Source organism: Hypomesus nipponensis, chromosome 8 (assembly GCF_054491055.1).
Source record: "Hypomesus nipponensis isolate SF chromosome 8, ASM5449105v1, whole genome shotgun sequence".
Taxonomy (NCBI): Eukaryota; Metazoa; Chordata; class Actinopteri; order Osmeriformes; family Osmeridae; genus Hypomesus; species Hypomesus nipponensis.
In genome coordinates, this window is record NC_140368.1 from 13,456,462 (window position 1) to 13,470,567 (window position 14,106).

Below are 14,106 nucleotides of genomic sequence, written 5' to 3' on the forward strand. Positions count from 1 at the left end.
TTTAAATAATGGTTTGAGGACAGAGTGTGTGGTACTTTAGGGCTATGAATGACAAGGCATATCAAATCTACAGAATAGGCTGCAGCTGTCATGTTTCCATGGTGTGACCAAGTGTGCTGGAAGCTGTGCTCTACCAAGCACATGAATGGTCAGATGTGTGCGTGATAGTGGTAAGTGAACGTAACCCATACTGTATTGGTAGAAGCCAACTGTGCTCCTGAACACTTCCACTGTCAGGTTTCTAACCATTTCAGCTCAAATCAAAGCTGAACACATCGGCCACAAATGTTTATTCAAGTCTTTATTAAGTGTTTTTGTTGAAAAAAATCCACTTTTTTCTTTTAGAACCCTTTTTTTTTTCTTTTAGAAAAAAATGGGATATTACACGTGGCATCAGAAACCGGAGGCTTTGCTGGCGAATATATATTTTTCCAGTTGAGTTCCAGGTCCAAATGTCCTCCCTGAATGTTTCTGAGCATGCTTGGGCTCCTGGATGGATCAGCAGGGGGTTGCGGGGTGGGGGAGGTCAGTCAGGCTTAGTTTCTGGGGTAGAACATGGCGTACTTGGAGGTGCGGAACCCCAGCAGATCCCTCATCTCGTTGCGGAACTTGGAGAGGTCCTGCCGCAGGTCGTTGAGGTTCTCCACTGTGGCCTGGTCCGTGCTCTGCATCTTCTGCCGTGTGGAGGTCAGGTAGCGGTGGACCAGGCAGCACATGATCTTCTGGTAGTTCTCATCCCTCTTCTGCTTAAGGTTCCTCCACTCCTGATTGGAGGAGAGCAGGAGAGAGTCGGTAGTTTACACAAAGTAACCCACAGCACTTCTTGGTTGGGGTACCTATGCAGTATTTATTGTACTTTTTTCTTAAACATAAAGATCTACTTACAACCTACAGATGAATACTAAAATTGGACCATCAAGTGGACCAGTCTCTGACATTGTGGCAAACTATTGGGAGTTCAACCAAGGCAATGCAAAGACTTTACACCTTCGGTTGACTGGTGAAAAATATCATCCCATTCCCCGCAAGGGACCGACGCTACAGGAATTTGTACTCTTATCAATCCCAGGCAGAAGGCAACCCGGCAGAATGAATGTAGAAGAATGAGTCCCCCCCCCCCCACACACACACACACACACACACACACTCACCTTCAGGCTATTCTGCCTTTTCACCTTGCCCGTGGAGGTATATGAGCAGATCCATTTGCTCATGCTGGTCACCAGGTAGCACACGGTTTTGGGGGAGGGCAGGATGTTGAAAGGTGGGGGGAGGGTGCATTTGTCGTCAAAGTAGCTGAGCCACAGTTTGGCTCTGGCAAATTTCCATTCCTTATCTTCGTGGTTCTGGAGAAATAGGGAGGGAAAAAAATAGATTTGGGGGAATTAATAGTCCAATAAACGATACATTTACAGATGTTCTACTTCCAAGGAGGTGTCAAGGAACTGCTCCCACGTGTTTGCAAGTATGTGGAATGCATGCTTTTCTCCAACAAGGAGGCTGTTTGGATCACAGTTGGATGTGCAAAGTGATAATTACTTTTACATGCCTTCCTAAATGTTGTTGAGGGATGTCATTTGCCAGTAAACAATACTGGAACATCTGTGTTCCATTCTAATGATGCAAGTCTGGATTTGTTTTTTACAGAACCACTCAAAGCAACTGGCAACGTTTAATTATTTCGACACCACAACAACCTGAAAATGACAAAGTAGGATGTCACAGTGAAACCCCTAGTGACAAATCAAATAAGCTCAACTGTACAGAACGCATTCAAATATGTCTTGCTTCTTTATTATCATCGTTCAAGATTGATCTTTCAGCTCTTTCTAATGAAGCCTCTAAACATGCTGTCTAAAGACGTTTGGGTTAATAAAGTTGGCATTTTTCGTGTGATGAATTCAACCGTTAGCGTTGGCCCTTACGAAATGTCATTGGACCAAGATGGCATTCCTGAAGACACAGCACTTTGTTCCAGCGTATACAAGCTGCATTGAAGAACGACAATGAAATCCCACTCGACTTGACTTACGGCGATCTGCCTGAAGCTCTTGTGCAACATAGCCACCAGCAGCTTGGTGAGGACAATGACCACAACGATGTTGTAGGTGCCGATGATGAGGGCGCCCACGAACGAGCGCAGCTCCTCCGTGTAGTGGATGCGCGTGACGAACAGTGCCACGTGAGCCAGGGAGAAGATGTACCAGAACAGGGCATAGCAGGTCCCCATGAACCTGGCATGTAGGGGCAGTAAGGTCAAGGGTAGAGAGAGGCACGAGGAGACAATGATGATCAGAGTTACACCGACAATCCATCTATCCAATGTTCAGTAGCGCAAAGGATTTGAATAAACAGACAAAGAGAAAGGCACAATTCAGAATAGAAGGGAAAACGTCACAAGTAACGTTCGTTTACAAGGATTGCACTCTACTGATTAGGATCTCTTCATGGATATTATATAGCACTGCCAAAGCTTCGTTTTCTGAAAACGATTGCAAAGTCGAGAGAGCACTCGCGTTCTCCAGTGTCAAGATAAAGCTCTTAAGAGTTTTTTTTGCAACATTTTGGCAAGCCATTCATTCAAGTAGTTTGAGACTGTTCTGGAGTTCCTTTTGAGTACAATTTAATTGGGCTCCTCTTTTTCTCAACACCAAAGCTTGTCGGTGACGACCGAGCCAGACTTTCTCCGTACGTACGTGTGGAATGCGTCGTTGCTCTGTTGCACGCAGAAGATGCCTTCGCAGTCCTTGGCCGGGTCTTTGGACGGGTCCTTCTGGTCTTTTCCGTACAGCTGGGTCAGGCCGATGGTGAAGGAGATGAGCACCAGAAGGAACAGGCCTAGGAACTTGCCAAACTCCTGCAGCATCTGGCCCATCGAGATCTGGAGGAGGGGGGGGGGGGGAGAGAACAGATCGGCTTGGTTAGGGATGGGTGCACACACACACACACACACACACAAAAACGCAACACAAACAAGAAAGGCAGATTACATCTTTCTAAGGTAAGGAAGACATGTTAGATAAATGCAGCAGTCTATCTCCAAATTCTCTACTGGCAATTGGCAAAATGGCAAGAAAAACAACTTTGTTTGGCAGGTCGATATCACCCTGGCTAGTGGCGCGAACACAGACAAACAAGTATGAAGCTAGAGATAAATTGAAGGGACAGAGAGACTATTCTGAAGAGCAGGAGTGTGGTCACTATTTATAGCCCCTTAGTGCAGAGTTGGATGGCTATTTACCCCAGGTCAGTAGATCTTCTGGTGGTATCTGAACCGGCACACACACAAACACACACACACAAACTGGACACGCACATGTGTGCATGCACGCACCTACAAAGCCACAGACACACACTCATACACACAAACGTGGCCATTCACATACTGTCCAGTGTGGGGGATGCTGGAGATTTTGGAGGGAGGGGGGATAATATTTGACTCGTTCCGTAACCAGGAGGCTTGAAGGGAGACCTCAAGGTGTACCCCTCTGTTTGCACTGAGAGCCAGCCAGCGTGTTCAAGGAGCGAGCGAGTCCATTAGCTCGAATAGTTCTCTTCATGTGAACCCCCCCCCCCTGTGTTGCCCAACCGTCAATATTCCTGGTGCTACTCCTTCTTTGTAGGTGGCAGATTTATGGGCGATGGGTGTTGCTGGGTTGCCAGGTTTGACAGGTAGCCTGTTACTGTATAAACACAGCAGGAATGCCGCGGGTCAGGATCTCTTAACCCTTACTGTGGGGGTGGGGGGGGGGGAACGGGGGCATTGACGCCTGCACGCACACGTACACACACACACATCACTACAGCATGCTGTCCACTAAGGCCCATTAAGCCTGTTTCTGGGTGGTTCGACTGAGGTTCTGAGTGAGTCAGTGGCGGTGGTTACACTCCCCTGATTCGGCATGGGGTGCTTTTCCGTCGGGCGTGGGTGGGGTGAGGGGGTCGGGGGGGGGGCTGATTCACTTGGAAAGGCTGGGATAGTCAGACTAGTATTCACTGTCCCAAACCGCATTGCACTCTGTGCTGGGAACACTGATTCAGACCCTGGGTGTGCTCGTGTTTGTGTGTGTGAGAGAGAGAGAGACAGACAGAGCGAGAGAGATAGAGGTAGAGAGGGTGAGTCTGTGTGTGTGTGTGACGGACAGGAGGGGGAGGGTCGGGGTCAGAGGTTGTCCGTCATGTCCGCATGTCCGTAAGTGTGTGGGTGAGTGTGTGTACACCGGCACCTCTTTCCTACGCTAAGAACTTTTCCATCCACCCACGCCAGACAGTGAGGTCACACATCCTAGTTCAGTCTGCAGATGAGGCAGGGAGAGAGAAGGAGAGAGAGAGAGAGGGGGGGGGGAGAGAGAGAGAGAGGGGAGAAAGAGAGCGAGAGAGAGAAGGAGGGAGGAGAGAGAGAGAGAGAGAGAGAGAGAGAGAGAGAGAGAGAGAGAGAGAGAGCGAGAGAGAGAGAGAGAGAGAGAGAGAGAGAGAGAGAGAGAGAGAGAGAGAGAGAGAGAGAGAGAGAGGGAGAAAGAGAGCGAGAGAGGTAGGAGCCAGAGACAGGTAGGCGTGAGACAGCATAAGCGGGAGAGAGACAGTGCATGTGAAAGAGGGAGGGCAACAGCGATGCCAAGCAGACTACTGGTGCGAGACCTGTGGCCAAACGACACACAAGGGAGCCCTGCTGTTTAATACACCTAACTGCAAACAAACCTCAAGAATAACAAGAGGAAACAGCCCTCGGAGCGCAGTGACCTCACCACCTCCTACCAGCACACGCTGAAATTCTCTTATTAGTGACATAATACACACAGCGAGACAGAACACTGGAAGGTGCCGGAAGGTAGAATTTCGTTTTCCCCTCCAGCTGTTTGGCCCGAGGGAGCGAGGGAGCGGAGCGAGGGAGCGGAACGAGGGATCGGAGGACCTCAAGTGAAGGACACCGCTGTGGCACGGGGAAAGCACCCAACTGGAGAGGGAATATTCAAAGCAGGAACTCAGCCTTGAGCTGAGGGAGGTGGGAGACGGGGGAAGGTTCAGAAATGTACCGATTGCAAATGAGGAGAGAAAGAGGGAGGGAGGGAGAGAGAGGAGGGAGAGAGAGAGATAGAGAGAAACAGAGAGAGAGAGAGAGAGAGAGAGAGAGAGAGAGAGAGAGAGAGAGAGAGAGAGAGAGAGAAGAGAGAGAGAGAGAGAGAGAGAGAGAGAGGGAGAGTAAATTACAGGGAGGCTTTGATCTGGCTTTGCCACAAGTCTTGCTTCATCTTTTGGGATGTGAACCAATGTGGAACTGCTTCCATGTGTGAGATGATTCAGTGACGATGAGGATGATGGCACTCCATATGCCGCTTAAACCGCACCAAGGCTGACATAATGCAAGGATTGTTATGCAAATATACATCTGCTGCTAGAATATTTGTGGTGTTTGTGTGTGTGTGTGTGAGTGAGTGATGCACATGTATACAATAAGTGTCCTTTTGGATGCCTGTTTAAGTATTGTAACTGTCAGTGTGTGTTGGTGTGCACGGATGTGTGTGTGTTGGTGTGTATGAGTGTGTGTTTGTGTGTTGGCAGTGTTTCCCACACATGGACTAATTTGTGGCGGTGCGCCACAGAATCAACACCGGCCGCCACATATTGCGTTTCGTATTCTTTTTTATTTTTTTTTACAATATTTAGGTTAAAACACGCAGCGTATTAGTTCAGCTGCATTTCCTTTCCCTGCTCTCCCTCCGTCTTTCTGTCACTCACGCGTCTTTCTCACATACACACACACACAGGCACAACGTCAGCACACGTTAGCAACGATGCATACCTACGCTGTTCTAGTAAGACCGACAGCTATATCAGCGAGCCTTTAGCAATAGTGCCGTAGATAAATGTCTAGGAAAGTTGAGCCTACTTTTAGCTAGGTAACTACGAACATGTCTTAATCGAAGGTTCCCCTTCATTCTTTTGGTGAGAAGTCTCAGGAGCTAGCTACTTACCCGGCGTCATGGAGCCGACCAGTTAAATAGTTATTTAGCACTAGCGTAGCTACCTGCATATCCAGAAATTATTTGTTTGTTGTTGTTGATTTTGTGAAGGTGTGAATCATTTTGGATGAATATTTAATATAATAAAGTTCTGTGTAACAAATGATGAACATGAAACAACATGGAAGAACCCACCCCCCCGCCACATATAGCTTTCTAATCTGTGGGAAACACTGGTTGGTGTGTATGAGTGTGCAACCTGTAGGGGTCCCAGTATGGAGCTAGTGGTGTACATGAAGAACAGGCGTAGGTAGCTGAGTATATTGGCGAAGGCGAACAGGCCCTCGGCAACCAGGATGGGATGGAAGGCATCCCAGTTCTTCCTCTCCGTGTCCTCCACATTCTTGAACTAAAACACACACACACAGACACACACACACACACAAAGATTTCAGGCCTGCCGTAAACTCGAAAAGGGGCTCAAACGGGCAGTTTCGTTCGACTGAGCATTTCAATGGATGCGTGAATGTTGCCGTGACGGAGTCACCTTGCTGTGGGCCACTATCTTCAGGGCGAAGGTGGCCAGGTACAGGGAGTTCATGACGAAGCTCAGCTGGTTCCTCGACTCCTCCAGAAAGTCCTCCAGGCCCTCGTACCAGAGGCGCTTCACGTCCGACCACACCATCCCTGGGAACATGGAAAAGGGGGGAAGATGGGGGAGTCAGGTGGCTGAGCGGTTAGGGAGTCGGGCTAGTAATCTGAAGGTTGCCAGTTCAATTCCCGGCCGTGTCAAATGACGTTGTGTCCTTGGGCAAGGCACTTCACCCTACTTGCCTCGGGGGAATGTCCCTGTACTTACTGTAAGCCGCTCTGGATAAGAGCGTCTACTAAATGACTAAATGTGAATGTAAAAGGATTGAGCGTCCAGTCCACAGGGACAAGGCTTTCCCTCAACCTGGAATGCTGTCATTCCTGATATCTACAAATCTCTGAAGTGAATATTTCTGCAGACATGTGCCTTGGAAAAATCTCTTGGGTATGAGACGGGGGTGGGGGGTGGGGGGGGGTCAGATGGCTGAGCGGTTAGGGAATCGGGCTATTAATCAGAAGGGTGCTGGTTTGATTGCCGGCCGTGCCAAATGACGTTGTGTCCTTGGGCAAGGCACTTCACCCTACTTGCCTCGGGGGGAATGTCCCTGTACTTACTGTAAGTCGCTCTGGATAAGAGCGCCTGCTAAATGACAAAAAAACTAAAAAAAACTAAAACAAAAGAGGCACAGACACAGGGAGATTTCGAGATGGACTCCCAGTCACTTGTTGACTTGGTATTCATCCCCACCCCTGTGTTTGTGTATCTTTGTCTGCATGTGTTGTAGACTTTCTGTGTGTCTTATTCTTTGTGTGCGTGTGTGTGTGTGTGTGTATTGTGAACCCTTGCAAAAAGATCATTTTTGCATCCACCCGATTTATACGGCTAGTAAGAGAGAAGCGACACAACAAGCTTCCTGAAGAGATGTGTAAAATAATGGTTGCGTCTAGATCCAAGGGAATAGCTGGAGAGGAAAAGAGGGAGACAGAACAATGGAGGAACAAAAGATAAAACAATACTGCTCCCAGAAAAACTGCCCGTTCTGTTCAAATCAAATCCTTAGGCTCGCAGTGAATCTGGTTATTTGAACTGGCCTACATATACTGTCATTCACATATAATCAGTCCTCTTGCGTGTCTTGAGAAAAGAGGAAAAACAAGATCATCAGAAAAGTGTTGCTTGCCTAGTTTCTATATTTTTGATATATTTTTGATACTCTGCAGGGGCTGCAGCAGGGGCTGCAGACTATCAGATCTGTTACATTTGTTTTTGAACTCATTAAGGAGTATCGTACACTACAGAGATTAAAGTGTGTAAAGTGTGTGTGTTTGTGTGGAGGGAAGGAGGGTGGTTCAATCTGCTTCTATGCGGCTTGATGTAATGGATTTTCCTTGAACAGGAAAAAAAAAGAGATATTCCTCTTTAAATATTCAAATGATTATATGTACGTCAACTCACATAAGCCGCATCTCTGGCAACCACCAACAAAACAACAAAGAACATCTTTTTTTTGTTCTTCGGTTCTATGCAGAGCAGACTCAGAGAAAGGGAAAGAGAGATGTGGGGGGGGTATCATTTGAGTAAAAGAACAAATTCAGTCGAATGCCTGGTCCACAATTATCAACGCAAGTCCCATTCTGGCAATTGAGCAATCAAGATAATGGTTTCTTGGCAGCAGAGGCAAACAAGAGGAGCCCCCCCCCACCACCGTCACCACCACCTTCCCTCCATCCGTCCGTCTACCTCCTCATTCCCCTTCCTCCCTTCGTTTCTCGTCCATAACGCCTCCATACATGAAAGACACGATGGCACCAGAGCCCATGATGGCACGTTGGTATGGGCGTGTGTACGTGCGTGCGTGTGTGTGTGTGTGTGTGCGGGGGAGGAAGGGAAGAAGCATGGGAGGAGTCTGTAGCTCCTCCACCCTGATTAACTGGAGCGCAGGGCCAGATGTAATTAAGCCAAGCTGGTAATAGCGCGAGTCAAAGGACAGTATCTGATATTTCCTGGTACCCAGACTCCAGTCGTGGAGACTGGCATGCTGACATACCTAAGCTTGTCTGTCCTACTCGAGGCCTCGCTGAGTTTCCATCAAGTCCCATTTTTCTTACCTACTCTGACCCTCAATCCATAATGGCACCACTCTGTGTGTGGGCCTTAATACATGTGTGTCTATGCGTTTGCATGTCCGTGTGTGTGTGTGTGTGTGTGTGTGTGTATATGTAGTCAGGTGGCTGAGCAGTTCGGGAATCGGGCTAGTAATCTGAAGGTTGCCAGTTCCATTCCCGGCCATGCCAAATGACGTTGTGTCCTTGGGCAAGGCACTTCACCCTACTTGCCTCGGGGGGAATGTCCCTGTACTTACTGTAAGTCGCTCTGGATAAGAGCGTCTGCTCAATGACTAAATGTAATGTAACGTGTGGCCCTTCCTCACCCACGATCCAGAGGATGAGCAGAAGATCGATCATCTCCAGGGCCGGGCCCATCGTGTTCTTCTTGCCCTCGTTGTAGACCAGCGAGTAGAGGTTGAGCAGGAGCAGGAAGGTGAAGTAGGACGCGCTGTGGATGATGAACTTGACGAACGGCGTGTGGATGATCTGGCCCACGCGTGAGCGCGGCACCAGCAGGTAGCACACGGCCAGCAGCGGCCACAAAATGGCCACGCTGAGCACCGTGGCCATTTTCAGACACGTGTGCTTCCGCCGGTAGCTCGCCGTCTCGCCGAACCAGACCGTGTTGAGGAACTGCTGGCAGTTGGACTGGGCGACGAACTGGGGGGCCGACGGTACCGTCACGGAACAGCAGGGGGAGCCGCAGGAGGGAGGAGTGAATGAAACACAAGAGAAGGAGATATTAAAAGCAAATGTAAGTAGGAGCCAGTGTGTTTATCAGTCCAGTCAAACTGGCTATAACGTAGCACCTTCCTGTGCCGACATTAAATTAAACATTTCCCACACTAAGGAACATGCCGTAGACCTACTGAATGGGCCTAAAGGGAGTTCTGTGGGTCCACCTGTTTAGTTTGGTAGAATGTCAACGTTCTGGTACGCTAAGCACTGCCAACTTACATTAGTTCCCAAGCACTTTATGTCAGTACATCCCATCACAAACATAAACCAGAGACTAAATTCTATCCTCTGGGGCCCCCAATTTGATATAAAGAGTTAGTGGTTAGCTTAATATTGTGAAGTACCGTCCTGAAGGTGGCTTAGCGTTGGCAAGCAACCCACATGTACAAACTAAACATGGCGCTGCGAGTATTCTCAGCAGTCGTAAATAACCTAGTTTAAAATGTTCAACCAGCTTTTCTATGCTTCTGTGCTAGTCTTGTTCTTTTTTTGCCAGAAAAGTATAAAGACTGGAGTGCAGAAACAGTTCTGCTTCTCATCTTGGTGAATGATAGTGAATATAGTACTATTGTGAATATAGAACAAATATTTTTTTTAACTTTGCAACATTACATTCTAAATATGCCAGATAAGGACATCAATTCAGAGAGTGGTTTTGAAAATAGACAATTGCTATCATTCTGTACAATGCCACAATCAAAACACAAGATCAAATCGACTGCTTTTACATGTCAGTTAGTAACTGCCTTGTTCACTTTAATCGACAACCATTATTGCATCTCTTTCGCTATCTCTCTCTCTCTCATTCTTCTCATTCCTTCGGTCTCTCTCACCTCTTTCTGGTTGTACTTGATGGCCAGTTTCAGCCGGCTGAGGTTCATGCGTTCCTCCAGCAGACCTCTCTTGTCCACCAGGTCCTCGCTGGACGTGTGGTTGAGGATGACCTCCAGCTCTCGTGAGTTCCGGGCCTGAGCCAAAAGATCCTTGGCAAACATCTTACACTGCTTGGCCAGCTCCTCATAGTCGTTCCTGTACCACAGGAAGAGGGCGCTCGTAGGTCAAGTGCAACTTGCTAGGACTTTTTTCTTTATTCACGTGCAGGAGTTTTTCAACTCCCTGGAACCCAATAATGCCAGGTAGATTTTTATGGGTTCTCAGTGGACTTGCATTTATCTTTATGACAGCTGTTGGAGTGGTTTTGAGTTGTCTGTATCTGACAGTTTGAGGAATTACAAGGTACTAGTGTTGTGAACACTATCTTTTAACCACTGTCAGGGGTATTTCCAAGTCTGCTTGTTTTATGGCTTGCTGGTTTGACATCAAATCTGTTATGTTGTTATTGTTAATCATTTACATTTAGTCATTTAGCAGACGCTCTTGTCCAGAGCGACTTACAGTAAGTACAGGGACATTCCCCCCAAGGCAAGTAGGGTGAAGTGCCTTGCCCAAGGACACAACGTCATTTGGCTCGGCCGGGAATTGAACTGGCGACCTTCAGATTACTAGCCCGATTTCCTAACCGCTCAGCCACCTGACTCCCTAATCACCGTGATACCTTTTTATCTTCCCACTGTACACACCATAACCCTCTGTTGTACACAGTGCTAGCATTAGCACTAGCATTCTAGCATACGTCTACCAAGGTGTCCAGGTGTCTGTACCTGAACTCCACCTCCACCAGGCTGAGCTCTCGGAGGTCTGCGCTCAGCTCAAAGGCCCTGAGGATGGGGTCCTCCTCGGTCAGCATGATCAGAGAGGGGCTGGCCAGGCACCGGTAGATGTCCAGTCGAAACCTGTAGCACACACAGGGTCGGTAAGCGTGGGCGCAGAGAGAGGGGGATGATTCAGTGGGAGATACACAAAACGATGTGAAAACGGATCAAACCCTTAAACCCACTTCACTTCTTTTAGGGCTATTAAAAGCTACTTGGCCTTGATACTCAATGCTGTATGCTGATTCACTGGGCTTCTGTGTGGGAGGACGGCAACAGATATAGGACAGAAACAAAAAGCATCCAGGGCAAGAGTACAGCAAGATACTGTCGCTACAGACTATTTTGGGCAATAGAAAGAGAGACAACGAGAAAAGGAGACAAAGAGATGAGGAGAGAGAGAAAAAGTAGAGACAAAGAGATAGAGGGGCTCTAACTCTTTTTTTAATCTCATATCTGTGAGAGCCCTTCAGTTCCTGCCATCAGTTATAGGCAGGAAACACAATAACAACAGACAGCCCGAATCCCTCAACAAATCAACGTTTTCCAACAACTTTGAGGAACGCCAACGCGCTCGACACCGCCTCCCGTGATTGATAGCGATGTCTCCGCTCAGAGCGGAGGCCACCACAGGAAGCTCAGTGAAGGGCGCAGGCTGTACCGGGAATGTCTCAGGCTGTCCTTCTTGTTCTTGGCGTTGCAGAGCGTGCACTCGCAGCCCACGGCGTGCGGCCGCGGCAGGGAGATGTCCTGCTTCAGCAGCATGGTCAGGATCTCGTAGTTGTTGCGGTGGGCCGCCAGGATGACGGGCGCCACGTCCATGGTGGTGGAGTACTCGGGGTTCTGGATGCGCTGCATGAGTTTCTAATGGAAGGGGGCGGGGATGGTGGGGTGGGAAGGGAGGCAGAGGAGGAGGAGGAGGGGGAAAAGAGGGAAGGGATTGGGGAGAGGTTCCAGAAAAATAGGATGTAAAGGTGGAACAACAAGCCGTTCAGATTTGATGTCGACGAATCATCGACCCGCGCACAGTCGCTTTCCACCAGCGCCGTGTCCCGACGTCGCCGGAGGCCATTTGATGGAGGTACGAGAGGAGACTTACTGCGATGGAGGGCTTTGAGGATCTCCGGGGACGATGGTTCAGAAGGATGTCCACCGCCCCTACCACCTCCGAGTCTATGGCCACCAACAGAGCATCTGTGGCCTGGGCAGGAGACACAGATACAAGTTTACTGATCAGGTCATACCAGGTGAGGTCATCCACCCAAGCGTCAACGCACACTCTGGTTTGAAGTTTCGGAATCCCGCGGCTGGATTACGGAGCAGGCTGAGGAGCTTACTTGGCAGCCATGCTCCAGGAGCAGCTGTAGGATGTCCAGGTTCTCGTTCTCTATGGAGATGGTGACGGCGTCCCGTCCCAGCACGTCCACGCAGTTCAGGTTGATCTCTCCATGACGTTTCTCTTCCAGAAGCTTCTTCACCATGTAGTAGTCACCTTCGGAGTCGGACGGGAAGCTCAGTTAAGGGTGAAACACGTCAACTCTCTCTCTCACACACACACACACACACGAAGATACGTGCACAGAAAGTACAGTACAGGAAAACGCACGTGTACACAGAAATGTACCGTGCGCGCACACATGCACACACTCTGTGGGACAGCCATCCTCAAGCAAGTAGGCCTCCCTCCAGCACTCTCTACATTCCAGTCTTCTTTAACAATAACATCTCCCTCAAAGGACACAGTGCTCCGCAACTGTTGGCTTTATATGGACCGTATGGCAATTACAGTTACATGTATGTGCGTGGCTGGACAATCTGGTCTGTTCACAATGGAATACCTGTGTCAGAGTGACCATGTATGATTTGCCTGGGAAAAAACACTCGTTTTTAATGTCCTTGATGGACACCATTTTTTTTTTTTACATATTTAAGCAAGAGCATAGTGTTACACTAAATTCAATTTCTTCCCTTTGGGCAAATGTTCAATTTGCAAGAAGATATACTTACTTACATGAGACATCTAACTGAAAAAGGTAAGATGTGAATTTGCTATTTTTACATCTGAGTTTCCCTTCTGCACTGAGATTAATATTCAGTAAATTCCCTTGTTTATGGTACAAGTAGGCTACATCTCCCATTTTGTTTGTAATGTATAATTATAGGTGACATTTTAGTTTTAACTCCTAAACCCTAACCTTGCATGGTCAGAAGATGCCTCGGAAGATAAACAACACGCACTAACTTAGGGTTCTTTCACGTAATAATCTTTTGGAAATAACCCAATCCACTTTCGATAGACTATATAGCCTACACTGTTGTTACAGTAAGTTGACAACAAGGCACGATACTGATTGAATACACTCCGTCAAAATCTGTATGACTTTCTCACCTTTCTCACACGCCAGAAGGAAGAGCTTCTCGTCCAGAGTTGTCTCCTCCTTTACTTCTCTCACGTCTTTCAAGGCCAGAAATTTATCTGGAGAGGACGCGTCCGTGCCCTGATATAGAGCTGCCATTACGACGGAGAACGAGTACGGCAAAACACTGATGTGCATCACACTTGACACAAGCGACCACCTAAACAAGAAACCGTGTCATAAACGGTGACATGGAGAGTAGCTCTGGATAGTTTTGCGAAGCCCAGTTGGAGTCGACGTCTTGCTGTTCCGAAACCAATGGCATGCAGAATCTCGAGATGCCGCCAGCTATGTTCGTGGAATTGACGGTGGCTGGAAAACAAAAATAGTTTTCCTCTGTATTGATAATGGCTAGGATTTTACAAGATTTATTTTACCTATCTATAATTAACGTGTCTGTAGAATAAATAATCTCCACAGGTTTGTTTACTTGCACCATTTTCTAGCATCACAGGCTACTGGCAGTTCCCTGGTCCTGATGTTGCTGCACTGTGCGCATGTGCACTCTCCACCTGCTTGCTCATCTCGCAGGCGCAGCATCCTAGCAAGTCCACAATTACATAAGGGGGGATTTGTTTC

At 48.1% G+C, this 14,106-nt stretch overlaps 1 protein-coding gene across 2 annotated transcripts; it reads right to left on the reverse strand.

Moving 5' to 3' along the window:
* Positions 1–51: 51 nt before the first annotated feature.
* On the reverse strand, positions 52–14,004 carry trpc1 (transient receptor potential cation channel, subfamily C, member 1). Of its 2 annotated transcripts, XM_084703178.1 has the most exons (14): positions 13,905–13,966; positions 13,500–13,687; positions 12,448–12,602; positions 12,210–12,311; positions 11,772–11,974; positions 11,060–11,191; positions 10,232–10,427; positions 8,984–9,320; positions 6,508–6,647; positions 6,220–6,369; positions 2,697–2,881; positions 2,033–2,234; positions 1,152–1,346; positions 52–764 (listed from the first exon to the last, which is right to left on the reverse strand). In XM_084703178.1, the coding sequence occupies exons 1-14, from the start codon at positions 13,964–13,966 to the stop codon at positions 537–539; spliced, it is 2,475 nt and encodes an 824-aa protein (XP_084559304.1). In that variant the 3' UTR covers positions 52–536. The 2 variants fall into 2 exon arrangements, with proteins under 2 accessions (XP_084559304.1, XP_084559303.1); XM_084703177.1 differs by having other exon boundaries at positions 13,500–14,004.
* Positions 14,005–14,106: the final 102 nt, after the last annotated feature.

Coding starts and splice junctions, on each gene's coding strand:
- trpc1 (XM_084703178.1), bottom strand. CDS start 13,966: ATGGTGCAAGTAAACAAACCTGTGGAGATTATTTATTCTACAGACACG. Junction 2,882..6,219: donor CCATACTGGGACCCCTACAG/GTTGCACACTCA, acceptor CCCCTCCTCCAG/ATCTCGATGGGCCAGATGCT. Junction 1,347..2,032: donor AGAGCTTCAGGCAGATCGCC/GTAAGTCAAGTC, acceptor CTATTTCTCCAG/AACCACGAAGATAAGGAATG.